This window comes from Octopus bimaculoides, chromosome Z (assembly GCF_046866305.1).
Source record: "Octopus bimaculoides isolate indiv1 chromosome Z, ASM4686630v1, whole genome shotgun sequence".
Lineage (NCBI taxonomy): Eukaryota > Metazoa > Mollusca > Cephalopoda > Octopoda > Octopodidae > Octopus > Octopus bimaculoides.
The window spans coordinates 20,499,377-20,525,309 of record NC_142944.1 but is presented as its reverse complement, the minus strand read 5'-3'; the positions used below and the strand labels follow the sequence as shown (position 1 = coordinate 20,525,309).

The 25,933-nt window shown below is 40.6% G+C and overlaps 2 protein-coding genes across 3 annotated transcripts in view; both read left to right on the top strand.

The window, feature by feature from the left end:
- The window catches only part of LOC106867813 (mRNA export factor GLE1), a 92,097-nt gene that overhangs the window by 29,622 nt on the left and 36,542 nt on the right, over nucleotides 1-25,933 (top strand). For both annotated transcript variants that reach the window (XM_089364931.1, XM_089364932.1), the window contains 3 exons: nucleotides 13,091-13,155; nucleotides 15,117-15,388; nucleotides 20,110-20,177. In XM_089364931.1, coding sequence (XP_089221057.1) covers nucleotides 13,091-13,155; nucleotides 15,117-15,388; nucleotides 20,110-20,177 — 405 coding nt within the window. The remainder of the gene's footprint in view (nucleotides 1-13,090; nucleotides 13,156-15,116; nucleotides 15,389-20,109; nucleotides 20,178-25,933) is intronic.
- Nucleotides 7,142-9,469, top strand: LOC149132164 (uncharacterized). The gene has a single exon (XM_089364930.1). It carries the CDS (start codon nucleotides 7,245-7,247, stop codon nucleotides 9,336-9,338), a length of 2,094 nt encoding a protein of 697 aa, XP_089221056.1. The 5' UTR covers nucleotides 7,142-7,244; the 3' UTR covers nucleotides 9,339-9,469.

Here is a 25,933-nt window from a genome sequence, read left to right as displayed (position 1 = left end):
GCTAACAAGGGTGGGATGGTACAAGAGCCAGCCAGGAGGAAATGCAAGAAAGAGAAGAGATGTAAATTGGTTTTTTGGGGTAGGGTGAGGGAAAAGTTTTCTTGTTATGTGTGGGTGGAACACCCAGGTCGGGGGCTAGCAGATGGCAATAATAGAGTGAGACAAAACACGTGGGTAGAACACACAGGTCGGAAGCAAGCAGAGAGCAATGATACAGTAGCACCGGGCCAAGAGGACAAGATTGGGGAGTGGGTGGTAATCATAGTACATGAAGTGGGAATGTGAGGAAGAGGTGAGATGTAGAAACGTTGTTTGGTTCGTTGTGATAGAGTGTGTGAGAAGTTTTTACACTGTGCTTCTAGAACTGTTTCACTGATGTGGGCAGGCCTTCTCAAGAACTTCATATCACCAGACATCTCGGTCCATGGTCATTTCATCCAAGAGGTCCAACTTCCTGAGATCAGTCCTTACTACTTCATCCCATGTCTTCCTGGGTCTCCTTCTTCTACGATTACCATCCACTTTCAGTGATCGGCACTTCTTTATGCAGCTGTCCTCATTCATATGCATCACATGTCCAACCCAATGTTGTTGTCTCTCTTGCATGCTACATTAGATTCCTCTTATGCCCAACTTTTCATTTCCCACTTGAGTTATTACTTCCCTTAGCATAACACATGAACAAAATAGCCCATCTTATAGGAACAAGCAGAATAATATTATAGATTTTACTGTTTCCAAATTTCATGGTGCTTATACAGATATTTTGGTTGGATTATATAATTATCGCTTTTACACTTCTTTCTATATTCTGTAACTGTTGAAATTTACTTTTCTACTGTAGGCACAAGGTCTGAAATTTTTGTGGGGAAGGGGTCAGTCAATTAGATCGATCCCAGTATGCAACTGGTACTTAATTTATCGACCCCGAAAGGATAAAATGCAAAGTCGACCTTGGCAAAATTTGAACTCAGAACGTAAAGACAGACGAAATACCACTAAGCATTTTGCCCGGTGTGCTAACGATTCTGCCAGCTTGCCACCTTTAATTGTCACATGGCATCAGCACACAAACTACAGATGCTTACATTTTTTATATTTTCCGTGAATTTTTCACAGGTCCAGCTAAAGTGCCCTGAGAGAAAAGTTGGACATAAGTATCAGATGTAGTGTGCAAGAGAGATGACTGCGCTGGTATGGTCATGTGTTGCGTATGGATGAGGACAGCTGTGTGACAAAGTGTCACACCCTAGCAGTAGAGGGAACCTGTGGAAGAGCTAGACCCAGGAAGACTTGGGATGAAGTGGTGAAGCATGACCTTCGGGCATTGGGCCTCACGGGAGCAATGACAAGTGACCGAGACCTTTGGAGATATGCTGTACTTGAGAAGACCTGGCAAGCCAAGTGAAACCATAACCGTAGCCTATGCCAGTGCAGCATAACTGGCCCATTTAAGAGTATCCTTCAATCATTGAGCAATAAACTGCGCTTGTGAAAACCTGTTGAGGCAAGTGACATCACTGTAATTGCCGATGACAGTACTGCTTGATTGGCACCTGTGCCGGTAGCACATAAAAAGCACCATTCGAGCATGATGAATGCCAGTGCTGCATGACTGGTCCTGTGCTGTTGGCATGTAAAAAGCACCATTCAAGCATGGTCATTGTAAGTGCTGCCTGACTTGCCCCATGCTGGTGGCACATAAAAAGCACCATTCAAGCATGGTCGTTGCTAGTGTCACCTGACTGGCATCTATGCTGGTGGTATGTAAAAAGCACCATTCAAGTGTGGTCGATGCCAGTACCACCTGTCTAGCCCACATGCCGGTGGCACATAAAAAGCAGCCACTACACTCTCAGAGTGGTTAGCATTAGGAAGGGCATCCAGCTTTAGAAACTTTGCCAGATCAGATTGGAGCTTGGTGCAGCCTTCTAGCTTGCCAGTGCTCAGTCAAATCGTCCAACCCATGCCTGCATGGAAAACAGACATTAAACGACGATAATGATGTATATATATGTATGTATGTATGTATGTATGTATGTATATGTGTATGTATGTATATATTTGTATGTATATATTTGTATGTATATATATATGTATTTATATGTGTGTGTGTGTGTATATATATATATATGTTTGTGTGTCTGTGTTTGTACCCCTACCATTGCTTGACAACCAATATTGCTGTGTTTACTCCCCCGTAACTTAGCCATTTGGCAAAACAAACTGATAGAATAAGTACTAGGCTTACAAAGAATAAATCCTGGAGGTCAATTTCTTTGACTAAAGGCAATGCCCCAGCATGGCCACAGTCAAATGACTGAAACAAATAAAACAATATAAAATTATGCCATTTTAATCCCAAGCAACGCCGGGTATCTCTGCTAACATATATATATATATATATATATATATACATATACATACTCACATATATATCATCATCATCACTTAACAACCGTTTTCAATGCTGGCATGTGTTGGATGTTTTGACAGGAGCTGTTTAGGCTCCAGTTGTCTGCTTTAGCATGGCTTCTATGGCTGGATGCCCCTCCTGACAAAATATGCTTGGTGCTTTTTACATGCTGCTGACACAGGTCCTCTTACGTGGCACCAGCACCCACAAGACAAAGACCCTTTCACTGGGAGAGGGAGTGGAGGCATGGCAATAAAGGACGCCTGTATGTATTGATAGCCATGATTTTACTTAGCTTGAAACATCTTCTCAAGTGCATTAGGTTTACGTACTAACTTGTGTGGAATAATTCAACAGAGAGGTGTCCGAAATATGCAAGACAGCTGCTCAGTTGGCGAACTGGCAGAAGGCAGCAAGTTGGCAGAAACATTAGCACTCTGGGCGAAATGCTTAGCGGTATTTTGTTTGCCATTACATTCTGAGTTCAAATTTCGCCAAGGTCGACTTTGCCTTTCATCCTTTTGGGGTCGATAAATTAAGTACCAGTTATGCACTGGAGTCAATGTAATCGACTTAATCTCTTTGTCTGTCCTTGTTTAGCCCCTTGTGGGTAATAAAGAAATAAGAAATGTTAGCACGCTAGACAGAATGCTTAGCAGTATTTCGTCTGCTGTTATGTTCTGAGTTCAAACGCCTCCAAGGTCGACTTTGCCTTTCATCCTTTTGGGGTCAATAAATTGTCATTTATGCACTGGGGTCGATGTAATCGACTTAATCCGTTTGTCTGTCCTTGTTTGTCCCCTCTGTGTTTAGCCCCTTGTGGGCAATAAAGAAATAAGAAAGCTGCTCAGTCCAGAGAGTGTGGTGTCCTCCAGTTTGGCAAAAGAAATTTGTCCATATACTCCTTTATTTGTTTCAATCATTTGACTGCGGCAATTCTGAAGCACCGCCTTTAGTCAAAAAAATCAACCCCAAGACTTATTCTTTGTAAGCCTGGTACTTATTCTATCAGTCTCTTTTGCTGAACTACTACTTCACGTGTATGTAAACACACCAACATCAGTTGTCAAGCATTTATGGGGGGACAAACACAAACATATACATACATATATATATATATATATATATATATATATATATATATATATATATATATATATATACGATAGGCTTCTTTCAATTTCCATCTACCAAATCCACTCACAAGGCTTTGGTCGGCCCATGGCTATAATAGAAGACACTTGCCCAAGATGCCTTGCAGTGGGAACCATGTAGTTGATAAGCAAGCTATTTACCACACAGCCACTCCTGTATCTGTGCTTACATTTTTGTGAAAATTTTGGATCTGGAATTAAGATGAGTGTGGTGGAATTCTTGGATTCAAAAAGAATGTGTAATCTTTCAATAAGTGAAAGGGGGACAGATAGGCAGCTGGCGTAACAAGCAGGCTTTGTATGTGGCAAATGTATGCAAGTAGTTAACATTGAGAGTACCAGTGAAATAAATTCTTTCAGATGCTTGAAGGACTTCTATAAAAGTAATCAGTAGCTTCTGTTACTTAGGTGACCTCATTAGCAGTGGAGAAGGGTGCTCTAAAAGTATAGAGTAAGAACAGGTTGAAAAATGTTCAGGGAGCTGGTGTCTCTGTTGTTAACAAGATTTTTGCCTTTGAGTGAAAGGTAGATTTTATGATGTTTGTATATGAAGAAAAATGGTGTATTTTATGTGTGTATATATATATGTATATATCTGTATGAGTATACATATATATGTGTGTATATATATATATATATATATATATATATATATATATATATATATATATATATATGTATATGTGTGTATATATATATATATATATATATATATGTATGTATACATAGATATGTATATGTGTGTGTATATTTAATGAAGGCACATGGCTTAGTGGTTAGGGTGTTGCACTCACAATTGCGTGATTTGGGGTTTGATTCCCAGGCCAGGCATTGTGTTATGTTCTTGAGCAAAGCACTTAATTTCACATTGCTCTACAATCAGTTTGGCATGTGACATGTGGAACCCAATTGCACCTGTACAGGTAATGTCGATATATGCACATACATACATGTGTGTGTGTGAATATATATATATATATATTTTTTTACACCAAAAATTTGGCAAAAGAATATAGTATCTGTCAACAGTCTTAGCAAAATACTCACAGTTGAGTTTTTGTATATATATATCAACTTTAAATAGAGCTCAAAACTGATCCATTGAAAATACTTTATTATAATAATAATAATAATGAAAATGACCTATGAACATTTCGATGGAACATCCAGAATGATTAATACATATTATAAAATATAGGATACTCCATCTCCTCGGGGTCCCATTATTATTGCTATTATTATTATTATTATTATTATTATTATTAGTAATATACAGCCAATAAAAACAGAAAACATTCAAATCCAATTTTCATAGTTGACTCATGAACATATACAAAGCAGGATGAAAAGGTATTAGATGGCACACAACCGTCCATCCCAAATGTGCAAGGAACGAGCAAACGGCAAATCAACTCAAACATAAAAATTGTATACTATAAAGTTCAGTTGCTGATCAGTTTTGAGCTCTATTTAAAGTTGATATATATATATCTATATATATAAAAATGAGAATGTGTGTCTGTCTGTGTGAATCCCTAAAACTCGAGAACTACGCAACCAATTTCTTTCAAATTTTACACATGCCTTACTTAGGGTTCCAGTTGTGTTTTAGTCAAAAAAATTTTTTAACTTCTTGCAGAGTTCGAGCACATGGCAACATAATATCTCCTCCACTATTTAAGTATTACGTGTCAAAACTGAAACAAAAACACTCATGTCAAATACTTTCACTTTAAAAATGAAACTATTCCACTAACTGAAACAATCACATTTCGATACTGTAATGACAGATACTTTCAGAGAGAGAGAGAAAGTGAGAAAGAAAGTGATAGACAGAGAGATGTATATGTATACATATAGATGTATATGTACACCATTTCGATACTGTAATGACAGATACTTTCAGAGAGAGAGAGAGAGAGATGTATATGTATACATATAGATGTATATGTACACGTATATGTATAGAGAGAGAGAGAGATCTCTTCCACTATTTAAGTATTACATGTCAAAAATGAAACAAAAACACTGATGTCAATTCGAACCGGAATCTCCAAAACATTGTCCCCTTACATCTCATTCTCATTTAAGTACCACGGCAGGTAAATACAAATTAATTCTCACGATGATATAATGGAAGATGGTAACAGACATTAACCACATGCTACCCTGTCAAGTCAAATATATTGTTATCCAATTCAACTCTAACCTTCCTACCCTAACGACAGTTCTAAGGACCCCACACGACTATGGCACCACTTCACTGCTATCTCTAAAATTTTGTCCACTTACATCTCATTCTCATTTCTCTAGCACCACAGTGAAATACAACTTACTTATCAATACGGGGCAATGGAACATGGTAACAGATATTAAACAGATAATAACATTCTCAAGCGAAATCTATTGTCAGCCTCTTCACTTCTGACCTTCCCAGTGTACGGAGGGCACCACTTAACCACTATCTCAAGAATTTTGTCACCTTACATCTCATTCTCATTTCTCTACCACCACAGTGAAATAAAACTTACTTCTCAATACGCGACAATGGAACATGCTTACATATATTAAAGAGATACTAAATTATCAACTGAAATATATTGTCATCCATTTCACCTCTAACCTTCATATTCTACGGACACTTAATACGACCACAAAACACTATAGCAACACTGATATCTTCATCCCTCTACATGGCTGTTTCTTTATATATACGACAGAATTCATTTCCAGGCAAATAACATTCATAATCACTGTCTCCTTTCCTCTTACAATTTCTATCATCTGTTCTTTACAAAACTGCCCTATCAAAGCAATATTGACCAACTAAAGCACATTCATTCATTCAGCTGAATTCGGTAAGTAATATTTTTCCTTTCAAAATTCCATTCATATTTCACATTTCACTTCTATTTCTAACATGCGTTGATAACACGTGACGGCTTTCCCTAAATACCTGTTCTGTGCTAGCAACACGTCTTACAAATACAAACAAAATCTGTTCATGTATACAAAACCAGCTGCATATCAACTCCAAACACTTTCCTTTCTTTTCCACCGAACTCGAGAACTACACAACAAATTTCATTCAACATGTGGTTAATGTCTGTTACCATCTTCCATTATATCGTCGTGAGAATTAATTTGTATTTACCTGCCGTGGTACTTAAATGAGAATGAGATGTAAGGGAACAATGTTTTGGAGATTCCGGTTCGAATTGAGATCAGTGTTTTTGTTTCATTTTTGACACGTAATACTTAAATAGTGGAAGAGATATAATGTTGCTGTGGACTGGAAGTATGCCATAAGTTAGAAATTATTTTTGATTAAAACACAACAGGGACGCTAAGTAAGGCATGTGTAAAATTTGAATGAGACATGTGTAAAGTCAAATATATTGTCATCCAATTCAACTCTAACCTTCCTACCCTAACGACAGTTCTAAGGACCCAACACGACTATAGCACCACTTAACTGCTATCCGTTCTAATACCACTTCATTATTACCGCAGCATTTGCAAGTTTGCAACTTATCTACACTTACATAATAACCATTCCATTAACATTTCATACTTCACAGTGTACTCACTGCATTTCATCATGCCCGGAAGAAAGACTTCTTCAATTGGACGCAAAACTGCGAAAGGTGTAACATTATCAGCAAGAAGGGCAAATGAATCGTCATTGGAAACTGACATTAGACGATCACAAAATGCTGAACGTACAGCCACTTCAAGAGCAATCTAAACAGATCACCAGCGTACACTTCGACGAACTGCTAATGCTGCCTCAACTGCTGCTGCTCGAGCTGCAGAAACTCAACACCAGCGTACACTTCGACGAACTGCTGATGCTGCCTCAACTGCTGCTGCACAAGCTGCAGAGACTGAACCCCAGCGTAAAGTACGACGAACTGCTGATACTTCCTCAACTGCTGCTGCACGAGCGGCAAAGAAGAAAAAAAAAACGTGCTACACGACTGCTCAGGAATGCTGCCAACATGGCTGCTGTGCGAGCTTCCCAGACATTACAACGAACATATATTATGCTGCAGAGTTCCATTCAACAAAGAGCTCATAGACGAGGATTTTCAACGCCATGCAACTCTCGATGGTTATTAAAGGCTTTCAGCTACAACCCTAACATTCAATATGATGGCCGCCCAGATATAAACATTGGAGATATGTCCCTCACTTGCTCTTTCTGCAATGCTAATAAGTGGTCCAGAGAAACTCCTGCTATGTGTTGCGCTAATGGAAAAGTTAACATCATTCCCCTGCAGGATCCACCACAGCTGTTAAAGTCACTCCACGATGGCACAAATACAGAGTCGAAACATTTCCTAAATAACATCCGCAAGTACAACTGTGCATTCCAAATGACATCTTTCGGCGCTAATGTTGTTCAAGAAGGTGGGTTTATGCCAACTTTCAAAGTGCAGGGACAGGTTTACCATAGGATAGGATCGCTCGAAACTGCTGAAAATCAAGATCCTCAATTCCTTCAACTGTACTTTGTAGGTAATTTACATGAACAAGCCACCCGACGAAACTCCATTTCCAATGGCACTAAATTTCAATTGATAATGCAACTTCAAGACCTGCTGCACCAGACAAACAGCTACGTATGCAGCTTCAAGTATGCCTTAGAAACAGAAGCTTCTTCTAATTTCAATGTTGTCATAGATGCTCAGAAAAGACCATCTACAGAACATGCAGGCCGTTACAATGCACCCACATGCAATGAAATAGCTGTACTCCTTCACGGTGAACAGCACAATCCCAGAGACATTGTCCTTAGGCGACGTGACACCACCGTCCAACGAATTACCAAAACACACAGATCATATGACACACTTCAGTATCCACTTCTGTTTGTTTACGGTGAGGATGGCTACCGCATCGGTATACAACAGCAACATCCACAAGATCGTCATGAATATCTGAACAAGCAAGTATCCTGCATGGACTTCTACGCATACCGATTTATGACACGAAACGACTCCTGTAATCACCTCCACCAGTCTCGAGATCTGTTTCATCAAATTGCAGTTGATATGTGTGCAAAAATGGAATCAGAGAGATTGTGTTTCATCAGATCACATCAACAAAAATTGCGCTCTGACAGCTACATCCATCTCCGAGATGCTATCAACAATGATGCTGCTCCAACAAGCATAGGAAGACTTTGCATCTTGCCTTCCACATTCACTGGAAGTCCCCGATATATGCATGAAAGAACACAGGTTGCAATGACCTTTGTCCGCCATTACGGCAGGCCTGACTTATTCATCACTTTCACATGCAATCCCAAGTGGAAGGAGATTCAGGCCGAACTCTTCTTCGGTCAAAAGCCTAAAGACAGGCATGACATCCTCGCCCGAGTTTTCCATCTGAAATTTATTACTCTCATGGACCTCATCAAAAAAGGGCAAATCTTCGGACCCACACAGTGTGACATGTACACAATCGAATGGCAAAAAAGAGGCCTTCCACATGCTCATATCCTGCTTTGGCTCTCAACGAAGATCAAATCAACTGACATCGACAAGATAATCTCTGCAGAACTTCCTGATCCAGCTTTAGACAAGGTACTATACGACATAGTTAAAGCAAACATGAAACATGGTCCATGTGGGCGTGGATTCAACATTAACTCACCATGTTTGAAAGATGGCGTATGTTCAAAAAAGTTTCCAAGGAAGTTCCTACAAGCAACTCAGACAGGTGCTGATGGGTATCCCTCATACAGACGGAGAAAACCATAAAACGGCGGTTTCACAGCAAATATAGGACAGCACGAGGTTGATAACAGATGGATTGTTCCCTACTGCCCACTCCTATCGAAGATTTTCAATGCCCACATCAACGTTGAGTTTTGCAACTCCGTTAAGTCCATCAAGTATGTTTGCAAGTATATCAACAAGGGTTCTGACGCTGCAATGTTTGAACTTCAACAACAATACTGCCAGGATGAGGTAACACACTATCAGGTGGGACGCTACATAAGGAGCAACGAGGCTTTCTGGCGCATCTTTGGCTTTCCACTTCACCGACGACACCCCGCCATTTAACAGCTTGCAGTGCACCTAGAAAACGGTCAAAGAGTCTACTTCACCGATGCTAATGCTTCTCTGTTGGCAGAGCAACCAAGGGATAGCACAGTAACTGCATTCTTCAAGCTCTGTCAACTGGATCCATTCGCTCAAACCTTACTGTATCCACAGATTCCATCATACTACACTTGGAATGAAAAAAAATGGAGACCAAGGAAAGCAGGTCAAAATGTTTGTGGATACCCTGGCATTAAGTTTGATACTTGCCTTGGACGAGTATACACAGTGCATCCCACTCAACAAGAGTGCTTCTACCTCCGCCTACTGCTGCATGAGGTCAGAGGCCTCAAGTCTTTCCAGGACCTAAAAACCGTTCATGGACATTTCTGCACAACATACAGAGAAGCCTGCTATCGACAAGGACTGTTGGAAGATGGTGCACAATGGGATGCAACTTTGGGAGAGGCTGCTTTATCAGAATCACCTAAAAGTCTCAGGGCACTGTTTGCAGTATTACTTCAGACATGCGAACTGTGTGATCCTGCAAATCTATGGCTCAAGTACAGGGACAACCTGGCTGAAGACTTTCACCGGCAAGCTCAACGGCTCTATCCTGATATGGAGGGTATCAGCAATGAAGTTTACAATAAAACTCTCATTGACATTGAAAACAGAATTGCTACACTGGGTGGTAATGAATTGTCCACATATGGCCTGCCACAGACATTCAGGTCAGGGTCAAATAGCCTTCCCACTGCTGTCATTCATGAAACATCTTACGACACTCAAGTGCTTTCAAACTACATTGCTGAAAACAAGCATAAATTACTTCCGGACCAGCTGCAGGCCTACACAACTATTATTAACAGTGTACGCCAACGTGATGGACAAATCTTCTTCCTCGATGCTCCTGGAGGGACAGGGAAAACATTTATAACAAAGCTTCTCCTTGCAGAAGTTAGGCAGCATCAGGACATCGCAGTAGCTGTGGCTTCCTCTGGGATTGCAGCTACTTTGTTACCCGGTGGCAGGACAGCACACTCGACTTTTAAGCTCCCTTTAAATTTAGCAGCGTCCGAGATGCCTTCATGCAACATCACCAAAAGCTCAGATCAAGGGCAGGTACTTAAAAGGTGTCATCTAATTGTCTGGGATGAATGCACCATGGCTCACAAGAGAGCTTTGGAAGCATTAGATAGAGCCCTGAAAGACATCCGAGATTGTCACGCTCCAATGGGAGGTGTTACGCTTCTGTTGTCAGGTGATTTCAGGCAAACTCTTCCTGTCATTCCAAAAGGCACTAGAGCAGATGAGGTCCAAGCATGCCTAAAGTCCTCTACCCTGTGGCATCATGTTGCTATCCTCACTCTTAACACTAACATGAGAGCTCAGCTACACGGCAACCAAATGTCCAAAAAATTCGCACAGGACATTTTGACAATTGGTGATGGCAAGGTGCCTCTCGATGCTGCAGAAGAAATAGAAGTATGGCCATTTTGTTCTGTTGTTAATTCTGTAGATGACCTCAAACACAAAGTCTTTCCCAACTTTAAACAAAACTACCAAAATCACAATTGGCTATGTGAAAGAGCAATATTAGCTCCAAAAAACGTAGCTGTTACAAAAATTAATCAACACCTGATGCATTCTCTTCCCGGCAATCTTCAAACTTACAAGTCTGTTGATACAGTTCCAGATACAAATGAAGTGGTGAACTATCCTCCTGAATTTCTCAATTCGTTGGAGCCTCCAGGACTACCTCCCCACATATTATCACTTAAAGTTGGAACGCCTGTAATGCTGCTCCGCAATCTGGAACCACCAAGACTTTGCAATGGAACACGACTTGTGATAAAGAAAATGATGTCACGTTATCGAGGCTACCATTCTTTCTGGATGTGCAAAAGGGGATGACGTCTTTATTCCAAGAATTCCTCTTACTCCATCAGGAGCAGACATTCCTTTTACATTCAGAAGACTACAATTCCCCCTTCGTGTGACTTTTGCCATGTCCATAAACAAATCTCAGGGTCAAACACTGTCTGTAGCTGGTCTTCTCTTGGAAGAGCCCTGCTTCTCACATGGACAACTGTATGTTGGCTGCTCAAGAGTGGGCAGCAAAAAAAAAACCTATTTGTATATTCTCCACAAGGGAAAACAAGGAACATTGTTTACAACGAGGTGTTATAATCACAACAGCAAGAAAGTATGTACAGGATCACCTTTTTTTACGAAACTTCATTGACTTTCATATATTTATATTGATATACATATATATACGTGTGTTTGGGTGCGTGTGTGTATATACATCTCTATATATAAAGATGAGGCGTAGTCTAGACAGCGTTTTTAGATTTCATTATTCTCTTTAACCCGGGCAACGCCTGGTATTTCTGCTAGTATATATATATATATATATATATATATATATATATATATATATATATATATATATATATATATGCATACAAACATACATACATACATACATACATATGTACAGACATATACATACATACATAGAATTAGTGAACTTCTCTAATCTATACAATAAATCAATAGATTGAATACACAAATCAGATTCGTTTATTTATTAAGTTCCAAACCAGCTCAGATCCAATGCATTTATTATTATTTAGTTAAAGAATATATTGGACTACATTACATAATGTGTTCTTCCTTTCTGTGGTAGTGAGCTGTGATTTATGAGACAGCTGGCTGCTGTTTTTACAGGCTTCTTATCTGTGATACAAACTTCCTGTTGTAAAGAGATCTAAGTTAAAACTTTGCCATTAAAATTTCATGTTAATATGTATTTCAAACCCCAGCTTAATAACAACAAGAATATCTTACTAAGTTCATTATTTTCAAAATTAATTGAAACAAAGGAAGTGTGTTTCAATAAAAAGGTTAGAGGGATCTTACTCAAAGCCTTCCACATTAATTTATGTTCCAAACATCAGCTTAATCAAGATAAATTTATACTAAATTCTTCCTTATTTTCAAAATTAATTAAAGTAAAGGCACTTTATTTTGACAAAATATAGGTAACTAAAGGGTTAAAACAACACCAAGAATCTCAATAGTTTCCTGGGATTCTGTTAGCTTTCTTTAAGAAAAAAAAATGTGATTTCAGGAAGATTTAACTGTTATTATTTTTTCATGTTATGTGAATGTTTATTCTCCACCTGTTTTTTATTCTCTCTTGGAACTTCCCTCCCTATTTTAACTAGAATGTCTGGTATTATGATGGAGGCTTTCTTGTCTTTTCTACATGAACTCCATAGCTTTCCTCAAAATTTCTTTTCAGTTTTAATTTGGTTTTAACCAAGAATATGTTCTCAAAGTATTGTGAAATTGCCTCACTAATTGCTATATAAACTCCAAATCTGATTTGTTTAATTTGGACGATTAATTAATTATTTAATTCTGGGTGATTTTGAAGCTTTAAAATTATTTTTCAGAATATCATTCAAAAGCTACAGGAAATCAAAAGAAAGCAACAAGAAGAAGCTGCTCAAAAAGACAGGTAAAAATATTTCATGGTGATCTGAATATTTGCTTGAGTTGTTGTTCTCATTGTCATTTTTCTGATTAATTAGCCTAATCTTTCAAGATGTAATGATTTCCCTGTATTTATATTTCCACCATGTTTTGATATGAGATTAAGCCAATCAAAACATTGCTTTTTTGTTTTATTTATTTTTTTGTAATTGTTGTTGATGTTGATGCAATTTGTGTGTTTGATAGTTGAGGTAAAACTGATGGATACATAGACAATTATGACTTTTGCTGAGTGTAGGATTTGAGGTGAGAGAAAGAGATCAAAAGTATTTAGTGTGTCTGTGTGTTGGTTTGGAATATGAGTAGGAGATGAAACAAGTTGGGGTAAAGAGTTGTGAATAATGAAAGATTCAGCATCTGCACTGGTTGCATCAATGTAAGAGCCATGAAGATTTATGAGCATCGAAGTTACTAAGGACAATGTCTTCAGAGAGGAGAGATGTGAGATTTATATTCTCAAAACAGGAGGAAATATAGTCAAAGAGTTGCTGGTGATTTGAGGTGTTCAGAGAACAATAGAGAGAGCGGATATATTTGGAAGAATGAAGGAGGAAGATTGTGAACCTGGATAACTGGGTTTTCTGCATGTTTAATTCCCTTGTGCACCTACCACATATGAGGGCTGTCTTTGCTGTTGGATTATCAGTGATCTCACTACACTTCTTGTGTGTGATTGATACAATTTTATGCCAGGGTCATTATATGACAATGACAACACAAATATCCAGAAGTTACAGTGATTGAATTAGTTTCGATAGCCATTGTATAGAGTGGAAATTGATATAAATAATGATTGTTATCATAATTATTTAATCTTTTAGCATTTAATCTGGTTATATCCAACCCAAATATTCTACCTGTTTTTTATGTCCAAACCGGCTAGATTTGGACTCTCACACCTACCATGCAATGTCATTCTAAAAGTAAACAACTACACCACTAAAATCTTGAAGCTACAAGATACTACATGATTAAATGACAACAATTTGAATAAATAAACAATACATTTGACAGAATACTCCGAATGCTAAAGGGTAAACATCTTGGTTTTGTTGTAGTAGTTGTTGTTTGTTAATGCAGCATGTTAGACAAGACGTTTAAAGCTTCTCATGAACACGCTCTCTCCTTTTCATCATCATTGTTGTTTTCTTTCTTCACTTTTCTCTTAGTTTGATATGTTTGTCTGACACACAGTCAAGTCAATCAATTGGTTGATTTGTCATCCTGTTGCCTTGTGTTGTTGAGACCAATTACAATGCTGCCAAACCCATAAACATAATACAAACTAAAGAGTAAAGGGTAAAGATCCCCTTTGGTCATGAATGACTGGGATTGCACCCAGAAAGTTCCCTACTGAGGCACCAAGTCTGGGCAAGGTTGTTTATGGAAGACAAGCAGTCACCCATGCATGCCAGCCTCCCCCCACCACCACACTAGTGATGTTATCCAAGGGAAAGGCAAAGGTTGATTCAGTTTGGCACCAGTGACATTGTAACTCATTTCTACAGCTGAATGAAGTGGAGCAACATGAAATAAAGTGTCTTGCTTAAGAACACAACACACAACCCAGTCTGGGAATCAAACTCACTACCTTTAACCACTGAGCCATGCACCTTCACAAATTAATAGATCACATAAAGGGGTACATTCCCCCACCCTTTGTCTACTGTACATGCCTGTGTTTACATTTAGATAGACCATACCATTTGATAGATAAATGGACATAGTGCTGTAATCATGACTGAATATAAACTACTAACTTGTCACAGGTTGTTTAATATTCTGTCAGTTCACTTACTCAAAACTTTAGTCTGTCTGTATAAATTATTTACTGTCAAACATGCTTAAATTTCTTTATAAATACATCTGTTTTTGCTCTTATATTTGTTTTACATTTGCTTTCTTCTTCCTGTTTTATTTTAATAGAGAACAAAAGTTGGAACAGTTGAGAGAGGAGATACAAAAGTCACAATCACAGAGCGAACTATTTTCATCAATGTTAAAGGAATGTCAGTACAAGAAACATTTGGCTAACATTGACAAATATGAGGCTGCTGTGACCAGCTTGATCACAATGGCTAATGATCTCCTTACACATGCAGAAAGCTTAGGAAATGTTACTGCAGACGATTTTGCTAAGGGAGCCAGCATATTTGAAGAGCTACAAAACATTAACAAAATTGTAAAACAGAATGTTGGTAAGTAGTTTTATTCTTCTCTTCACCTTGTATCATTATCATCATCATTTTGATGTCTACTTGTCTATGCTGGCATGGGTCATACTAAACTTGTTGAAGCAAATTTTCTACAGTCAGACACCCTTCCTGTCTCTAACCCCTTCCTGTTTACAAGCAAAGTGATATTTCTCCTAGTTCTTATTTCTTTATTGCCCACAATGGGCTAAACATAGAGGGAACAAACAAGGACAGACAAAGGGATTAAGTCGATTACATCGACCCCAGTGCATAACTGGTACTTAACTTATCGACCCCGAAAGGATGAAAGGTAAAGTCGACCTCGGCGGAATTTGAACTCAGAACATAACGGCAGACGAAATACCACTAAGTATTTCGCCCGGCGTGCTAACGTTTCTGCTAGCTCGCCGCCTTATTTCTCCTAGTTCTACAAACACTAACACAGCAGAATGGCCAGGCAGGTTTTCATGAAATATTGCAGAAAAATAAGACCATTTTTATATGAGTGGGACAGTCTACACTCACACACACACACACACACACACACACACATATGCACACACACACACACACATATGCACACACACACACACACACACACATGACAGACTTGTTACAGTATCCCTTTTACTAAATTCATTTGCAAGCCTTCGTCAATCTGGGTCATAGCAGAAAACACTAATCCAAGCACCCAGAACACACTGTAAAGTGGTTGGCATTAGGAAGGGTGTCCAGCTGTTGTAGAAACCAAGTCAAAACAGACAACTGGAGTCTGGTGTAGCTTGCCAGCAAGGACAATGGACATTAAATAATGATGGTTGTAAAGTAAATCTCTTAACTCCACAGTTCTATCTGTGCTAATTAACTCTCTCTCTCTCTCTCTCTCTCTCTCTCTATCTCTCTCTCTCTTTCTCTCTCTCTCTCTTTCTCTCTCTCTCTCTTTCTATCTCTCTCTTTCTCTCTCTCTCTCTCTCTCTCTCTCTCCATGCGTGTATATACAGTTATTAGTTTTGCTGGCAACAAAGGGATTTTGTCACAGAGTGATGGGCTGATTGTATGATGTTTGTGCATGGAGTGCAATGTTGCATGCCATTGAAACTTGGCCTGTTCCAATAGATGTGCAATACAAACATTTGATTTGCATCAACAAAGGAACACAAATGAACCAGTTGCCATGTTAAAGAGAGAAGTCTGTGTTGGTGTGGACATATGATGTGTATAGAGGATGATAAATGGGTAAAGAAGTGCCAAGAGTTTGTGAGTGGAAGAACCCCATGGAGGAGGGAAAGTTTGGCAGAAGTGGTGAAATCCGACCTCAGTTGACTGAGCTTTGCAATGAAGATGACAAAAGACCACAGCAGGTGCCAAGATACTGTACTGGAGAAGAACCATCCAATCCATGTTATTGGTAGTCCATCGGTGTCTGACAATGACAAAGACTGTGTTCTCAGTAATGAGAGCACATGTGACTCTGCAGTCCAGAGCTGAAAGCACTCAGGCGCTTGCAGGTGTTGCAACAATAGTCAGTTGTCTGGATTTAGGCAGACACTGCCCTGAGACATCTGTCTCTTGCAGCAGCAAGACACTGCTGCCAATCCTCTTCAAAGGCAGCTGCTGCTTGTGAGATGAGATACCTCCATACTGATCTGTCTGTGGCAGATGCTTCAAGTTCCAATCCATATATGCATGGAAAATTGGACATAAAGTGACTTGTCAGCAGCAGAGGTTTCACGTTCCACTCCAGAAAATCATGATGTCATAGGAGAGAAATGTGTCTGTATGGATGATAGTGCACTTGCATGTAATGATTCTGCAAAGAAAGAGGCTAGGAAATGCCATTATGAAGGACTGCCGAATGTAGAGAATAAGTGGGAGGAGGAGAGTTTGCCAAATGTTGACCCAATTGAGGGACCAGCTACTCAAATCGACAGCTCCATGGTAGATAAAGCAATTAAGGATATGAAGACAAGAAAAGCCCCCGGCCCATCCGTAATCTCTGCTGAGATGCTTAAAATATCTGGTGGTGTCGGTTATGGTCTAGTCACCCGTGTTGTAAATCAGGTGGTTCATGAAGGAGTCATACCCAATGACAGGTGTAGCAGCACTATAGTCAACTGCTACAACGGTAAAGGTGATGCCTTAGATAGAAATAATTACAGAGGTATCAAATTGTTGGATCAGGTGACGAAAGTTACGGAGGGAGTCATAGCCCAACTAATTAGGGGGAAAGTTAGCTTAGATGAGATACAGTATGGTTTTGTGCCAGGGAAAAGCACCACTGAGACAGCTGCAGGAGAAATATATAACCGAAGATAAACTTCTGTACTTGGCCTTTGTTGACTTGGAGAAAGCCTTTGACAGAGTCCCCTGGCCCCTTATCTGGTGGTTAATGTGGAAACTAGAGATAGACAAGTGGTTGGTGAGAGCTGTACAAGCCATGTACAGAGATGCTACCAGTAAGGTGAGGGTTGGCAATGAGTACAATGAAGAATTCAGGGTACAAGTAGGGGTTCACCAAGGAGCAGTGTTCATCCCCCTCTTGTTCATCATAGTCTTCCAGGCAATACCAGAGGAATTCAAGACAGGCTGCCCCTGGGAGCTCCTCTATGCTGATGACCTTGCTCTTATAGCTGAATCACTACCTGAACTATAGGCCTTAGAGTTAACCTAGCAAAAACCAAAGTCTTAGTAAGTAGGAAGGCAGACAGATCACAAATCCCTTCAAATAGATGGCCCTGCTCGATCTGTAAGAAAGGCATCGATAGAAACTCTGTAAGATGCACCCAGTGTAAGCTTTGAACACATAAAAGGTGCAACAATATGAGAAGAAGGTTAACAGGGAAACTAGTTTTTGTATGTGGAAGATGCACAGGTACAATAAACACTGAAAATGGGCAGAAAATAAGCTCCATCAACTGCCAGTGGGGAAAGGCTAGAGGTAGTAGATAGCTTCTGTTATCTAGGTAATGAAGTTAGTAGTGGAGGTAGATGCTCCAAAAGTGTAGCTATGAGAATAAGATTAGGGTGGGCAAAGTTCAGAGAGCTTCTACCCCTGCTGACAACAAAGGGTCTCTCTCTCAGAGTGAAAAGCAGATAGTTTGACGCCTGTGTGCGAACAGATATGCTGCATGGCAGTGAAACATGGGTTGTGACAGCCAAGGACATGTGTAGGCTTGAAAGAAATGAAGCTGGTATGCTTCGCTGGCTGTGCAGTGTCAGTGTGCATGTTGAGCAGAGTGTAAGCATCTTGAGAGAAAAGTTAGGCATAAGAGGCATCAGATGTGGTGTGCAAGAGAGACGACTGTGATGCATATGGACAAGGACAGCTGTGTAAAGAAGTGCTGATCTCTAACTGTGGAGGGAATCTGTGATAGAGGTAGACCCAGGAAGACATGGAACAAGGTGGTGAAGCATGATTTCGAACTTTGAGTCTCATAGAGGCAATGTCTAGTGACCAAGACCTTTTGCAATGCGCTGTGCTTGTCAAGAGGACTTGTCAAGCCAAGTGCACCCATGCTGGTGAACACCTTTTGAGTGTTGGGCTTCACAGAGGCAATGATCAAGACCTTTGGCATTATGTTGTGCTTGAGAACATAATGCCATACAAAATCACAATCTTGGTAAATACTGGTGTCACACAAATTGGCACCCATGTTGGTGGCACATAAAAGCACCTCGGTGTCACACAGAGTGGTTGGCATTAAGAAGGGCATCCAGCCATAGAAAACCATGCCAAATCAGACCAGAGCCTGGTACAGCCTTCCAGCGTGTCAGCCCAGTCAAACTGTCCAACCCGTACCTGCATGGACAATAGACATTAAATGATGATGATGATGATATGCATGGAAAATTGGACATAAACTGATAATGATGATAGTGATGGCAATAGTGTTGATAGTGGTAACACTGTTGTAGATGACAACATCCATAGCAGTAGCTCAACATGTTCCTGTCTGTGATTATGTATATCTTTTTCTGTTCTATTTATAGACCAATGGTTCTGAACCATTTTTTCCCCTCTGGAATCCTTTGGTTCCTGTTTTACTCTGCTGGACACCCTTAATTCAATATTAAAAAAAAGCCTTATTGTATTTTTATAATTAAATACTAATAGGGATCATCATCATCATTGTTTAACGTCTGCCTTCCATGCTGGCATGGGTTGGACGGTTTGATAGGAGCTGGTCAAGCAGAAGCCTGCACCAGACTTCTTTGACTGTTTTGGCAGGATTTTTACAGATGGATGCCCTTCCTAACACCAACCTCTCAGTAGTGTAGACCTAGTGCTTTTTACATGGTACAAGCACAGGTGAAGTTAGTTTTGGCAAAGTTTTTCAGCTGGACGCCCTTCTGAACACCAATCATTTTACAGTGTAGATTGGATGCTTTTAAGTGGCACCTGCACTGACAGGGTCACCAAATAACCTGCAAGACAAAAATCTTTTGGGAGGGGAAGAGGCATTGGATCTTGTGTCAGATGATGAAAGGTTAGAGTGAGACAGAAACAGGTGTCTTGCTGTAGAAGAGGTACAAGGTTACCCAGCTGGGGAGAGAGAGAGATCAGGAATGAAGACAGAAACAAGTGTTTATTGCACATAAATTTCAACAATAAAATCTTATATGGGCGTGCTAGGCCACATGGACCCCTGTTGAGAACTACTGTTGTAGACAGTGGACATTAAAACTAACAATGAGCTTATTTAAAGCGTTTCTAATCCATTTAGATGCAGCAAACCAAAAAGGAAAAGATGAGGAAAAACCATTAACTGATCAAAAACCGGTGGATCCCACAGTAAGTCCATACCCATGCTATTTCTGTTATGCAGTTCATGTATCGTAATCTCATTATTTAACATAGTCCTTTGTTGTTAGCACTGGCAGTGGTAATGGTATTGTTGTTTAGGAGAGCAGTGTTTGACAAGAAGTAAAATATTATTAGTACCAGTGCAGGACCTGTTGATTTATGCCAGATCAAACTACATATTAGTTTATATATATATATATATATATATATATATATAAATTTGCAGGTTGTAGGTAATGTTTTGCTTATGAATTCTTCCAATTGCAAGTTTTCTTTTCAGGTACACGACACTGCTTTTCCTCTTCCCAGGCTACAGGCCCACACCCCCAACACCCATACTGTTAGGATTGGCACTCTCAACGTCGGCACGCTGAAAGGTAGATCTGGTGAAATTGTTGAGATGCTTGAACGGAGATGCGTAGATATGTGCTGCATCCAGGAAGTAAGATGGAGAGGAGGTTCTGCAAGGTTCCTCACAGGCAAAGAACACAGGTACAAGATTTTCTGGGCAGGGAACACTGACGGGGTCGGGGGCGTAGGAATACTTCTAGCGGAGAAATGGGTGGATAAGGTAATCGAGGTCGTTAGAGTAAGTGACAGAGTACTTAAGATCAGACTAGTGCTTCATCATAGATTAGCTACTGTCATCTCAGCCTATGCACCTCAACCTGGGCTACCAGATGGTCTGAAAGACCAATTCTATGACACCCTCTTGCAAACTACCTCGTCGACGAGTGACAGGGACCTTCTCTTTGTGGCTGGAGACTTCAACGGTCATGTCGGACGTCGTGCTGGGGGCTTCCATGGCATACATGGAGGCTATGGCTTCGGTTCCCGCAACGAGGAGGGAACCAGACTGCTGGAGTTCTGTGATGCAACCAATCTTATAGTCTGCAATACCAACTTCAGGAAACCTGCCAGTCACCTAGTCACCTACCGCTCCGGCAGACACTCTAGCCAAATCGACTACATCCTCGCCAGAAATAGGGAAAGAGGGCGGCTTATAAATGCCAAAACCTACCCTGGCGAAGAATGTACCCCACAACATAGATTAGTAGTTAGCGACTTTGGGATCAAGGCAAAATGGGTGCCCAGAATTAGACAGGCTTGGAGAAGAAGGGTGTGGAAGCTTAAAGACCCTGCAAACGGACAGAGACTTAGAGACAAGTTACTTGAAGCATTTAACGAAATAGAAGGGGATATAGCATCATACAACGTGGAAGACAATTGGAGATTTCTGCGGGACAACCTGTTGAAAGCCACCGACCAGATTTGTGGGTGGTGTAAGGTCCCCTCCCAACCCAGAGTAACGTGGTGGTGGAACAAGGAGGTAGACAGGGCTATTAGACAAAAGAAACAAGCTTGGAAGGACTGGAAGAACGGTGGTAGCAGGGAATTGTACCAATGTGCCAGAAGGGAGGCTAGGCGACAGGTCTATTTAGCCAGAGGGGAAGCAGATAAGGAAAGATTTGCCAATGTTCTGCGCCGTGAGGACCAAAGACTCGAGGTATTTCGGGTTGCAAGACAGTGTAGGAGAGAGAATAGTGATGTTGTAGGAGAGAAATGTGTTCGCATGGATGATGGTACGCTTGCATTAAATGAGGATGCAAAGAAAGAGGTCTGGAGATGCCACTACGATAGATTGCTTAATAAAGAGAATGAATGGGAGAAAGAGAGCCTGCCTTATGTCGACCCAATAGAGGGACCAGCTATCCGAGTTGATAGTACCAGGGTAGATAAAGCAATTAAGAGTATGAAGACCGGGAAAGCCCCCGGCCCATCAGGAATCACTGCAGAGATGCTCAAAATATCTGGCAGTGTTGGCTATAGCCTAGTCACCCGTATTACGAACCAGGTGATACACGAAGGAGTCATACCCTATGACTGGTGTAGCAGCATCATAGTCAACTGCTACAAAGGTAAAGGGGACGCTTTAGATACAAATAATTACAGAGGCATCAAGCTGTTAGATCAGGTTATGAAAGTTACAGAGAGGGTCATAGCCCAACTAATTAGGGAGCGAATCAATTTAGATGAGATGCAGTTTGGGTTCGTGCCAGGTAAAAGCACTACTGATGCCTTATTTCTAGTGAGACAGTTGCAAGAGAAATACCTAGCCAAGGATAAACCTCTGTACCTGGCTTTCGTTGACATGGAGAAAGCCTTTGACAGGGTCCCCCGATCCCTTATCTGGTGGTCAATGAGGAAACTTGGGATAGAAGAATGGCTAGTGAGAGCTGTGCGAGCCATGTACAGAGATGCGGCCAGTAAGGTGAGGGTTGGAAATGAGTACAGCAATGAATTCCGGGTAGAGGTAGGGGTCCACCAAGGTTCCGTCCTCAGCCCCCTATTATTTACCATAGTCCTCCAGGCAATCACAGAGGAGTTCAAGACAGGTTGCCCCTGGGAGCTCCTCTATGCTGATGACCTTGCCCTAATTGCGGAGTCACTATCAGAACTAGAGGAGAAGTTTCAGGTGTGGAAGCAAGGTCTAGAATTGAAGGGCCTTAGAGTCAACCTAGCTAAAACCAAAATCCTAATAAGTAGGAAGGTAGATAAAACACAAACCCCTTCAGGTAGATGGCCCTGCTCAGTATGTAGAAAAGGAGTAGGTAGTAACTCTATAAGATGTACCCGGTGCAAGCTATGGACACATAAGAGGTGCAGCAACATCAAAGGCAGGTTAACTAGCAAGTTAGTTTTTGTTTGTGGCAGATGTTCAGGTGCAATAAAGACTGCAAACAAACAGGAAACAACTTCTATCTCATTCCAGGGTGAAAAACTAGAGGTAGTCGATAGCTTCCGCTATCTGGGCGACCAAGTTAGTAGTGGGGGTGGGTGCGCTGAAAGTGTAGCTGCTAGAATAAGAATAGCCTGGGCAAAGTTTAGAGAGCTCTTACCCCTGCTGGCGACAAAGGGACTCTCACTCAGAGTAAAAGGCAGACTGTATGACGCATGCGTACGAACAACCATGCTACATGGCAGTGAAACATGGGCTGTAACTGCTGAGGACATACGTAAGCTCGCAAGGAATGAAGCCAGTATGCTCCGTTGGATGTGTAATGTCAATGTGAATACCCGTCAGAGTGTAAGTATCTTGAGAGAAAAGCTGAACATTAGAAGCATCAGTTGTGGCGTGCAAGAGAGACGATTGCGCTGGTATGGACATGTGGTGAGAATGGAGGAGGATAGCTGCGTGAAAAAGTGCCACACCCTAACAGTTGAGGGAACCCGTGGAAGAGGTAGGCCCAGGAAGACCTGGGCTGAGGTGGTGAGGCAAGACCTTCGTACATTGGGCCTCACCGAGGCGATGACTACGGACCGAGACCTTTGGAAATGGGCTGTGCGTGAGAAGACCCGGCAAGCCAAGTAAGATCGTTGCCAGTGCCCCTGGACTGGTTCTTGTGCGGGTGGCACATGAGATGCACCATTTTGAGCGTGGCCGTTGCCAGTACCGCCTGACTGGCTCCTGTAGGATTTTCGAGCGAGATCGTTGCCAGTGCCCCTGGACTGGCTTGTGCGGGTGGCACATAAAAGACACCATTTCGAGCGTGGCCGTTTTCGTGCGGGTGACACGTAAAAGCACCCACTACACTCTCTGAGTGGTTGGCGTTAGGAAGGGCATCCAGCTGTAGAAACTCTGCCAAATCAGACTGGAGCCTGGTGTTGCCATCCGGTTTCACCAGTCCTCAGTCAAATCGTCCAACCCATGCTAGCATGGAAAGCGGACGTTAAACGATGATGATGATGATGATGATGATGATGAAATTGTAAATCCCAAAAATAACAACAAAAACACAAAGGATTCTGCGGTACACGTGTTTCAAGCTTTATATCAGTGTATAATTTACAATACAAAGCTATCTTCAGCCGCAAAAGTATTTCTCTCCCAGGAAATTATATCACATCGGCGTTAAAGGAGGAAGAAAGGTGCGATATAAGAGGTGAAGTTCCTTTCGGTATTTTGCATTTTACTATACCTCGTAGAATTCTCCATTTACACATAATTTCCTCGGTACTCCGAAAACCGTCCATACCCTGCCACGATTCACTGAATCGTGGCAGGGTATGGACGGTTTTCGGAGTACCGAGGAAATTATGTGTAAATGGAGAATTCTACGAGGTATAGTAAAATGCAAAATACCGAAAGGAACTTCACCTCTTATATCGCACCTTTCTTCCTCCTTTAACGCCGATGTGATATAATTTCCTGGGAGAGAAATACTTTTGCGGCTGAAGATAGCTTTGTATTGTAAATTATACACTGATATAAAGCTTGAAACACGTGTACTGCAGAATCCTTTGTGTTTTTGTTGTTAATTTTTGGATTTACAATTTATTCTTTCACCTCAACCACGAGCTGGCATACACAGGTGCTTACAATTGTCAAGTATTGCCTCTAACTTTTACTTTACCTATATATATATATATATATATATATATATATATATATATATATATATATATATATATATATGTGTACATATATACACAACGTTATATACTACTAAAAACCACAGACAGGTAATTTTGACAATCAAACAGTGGCTGTGTGTACAATATTTTTAGTAAATTTAGCATTTTCATAATAGGGGTGCCTGTGAGACCCACTTTCTGCACATTTTTCCCTCATGACAATTGTTCGATAATAATATTTTTATTTTAAAATGGCTTGAAGTAAATAGTCATTCATGTATTTACTGAAATTATTGAATGGAAGAAACAGAAATGAGCAGTGCATGTGAGTTGTCTAGATTACTTGTGTATTGCAAGTCTGAGATAACTAGTTTATTTGGGAGGTGGGGTGTAATTTCCAGGTTTTAAGGGTATTACAAAAGGCCTGGTTGGACGCCCAACCTTCCAAGTTCTTTTATAGGGCTTAGAAAAGCTAAACGACCGCTGCAATAAGTGTGTGATTCTGAGAAGGGAATATGTTGAATAAAATCATAATTAGCTAATCCACCTGTATTTTCTTTTACCCAAAACCAGGAACTTTTCAGTCCCCCCCACACACACACACACACCACCACCATCCAATCTTGTATGTGAAGGTCTATTCCAACAGTTTTCAAACTGACAAATACCGAAGACCCCACTGCCTCCATCCACAAAAACAAAATAGTAGACCTGGGAAGATGCGGGATGAAGTGAGGAAACATGATCTTCAGATGCTGAGTCTCACAGAGCCAGTGACCAAGACTTTTGGCAATTTGTTGTGTTTGAGAAGACATGTCAAGCTAAGTGAAATCATAGTCATGATCAGTGCCGGTGACTGTAAAAGGCACCCAGTACACTCTGTAGAGTGGTTGGCATTAGAAAGGGCATCCAGCTGAAGGAACCGATCTAAAACTGACTGGTGCAGTTCTCTGGCCTACTAGTTCCAGTCAAATCATCTTACCCATGCCAGCATGGAAAACAGATGCTAAATGATGATGATGACGAATTACCTACTCCATCACCACCGCCACCATCTTTTATTAATGAGAATAAAAACGGATTTTTCAAACATTTAACTTTGCCCTTTGGCTATGGTCTTGATCAAGTTTAACAATTTTAAAGCAATCTTAACACTATCAAACATTATTATAATTTGTAACCTTTTGTTTTCAATTATCTATGTATGGGCCCCTTCTGTGAGAAACTCTGGTCTTGTCCACAATGAATACACATATTTTGCTGCTGCTGACCAGTTCTGTCATTCTGAGTGTTTAGGATCCACTTGCATCCACACTGAGAATCCGTTA

Coding starts and splice junctions, on each gene's coding strand:
- LOC149132164 (XM_089364930.1), top strand. CDS start 7,245: ATGAATCGTCATTGGAAACTGACATTAGACGATCACAAAATGCTGAAC.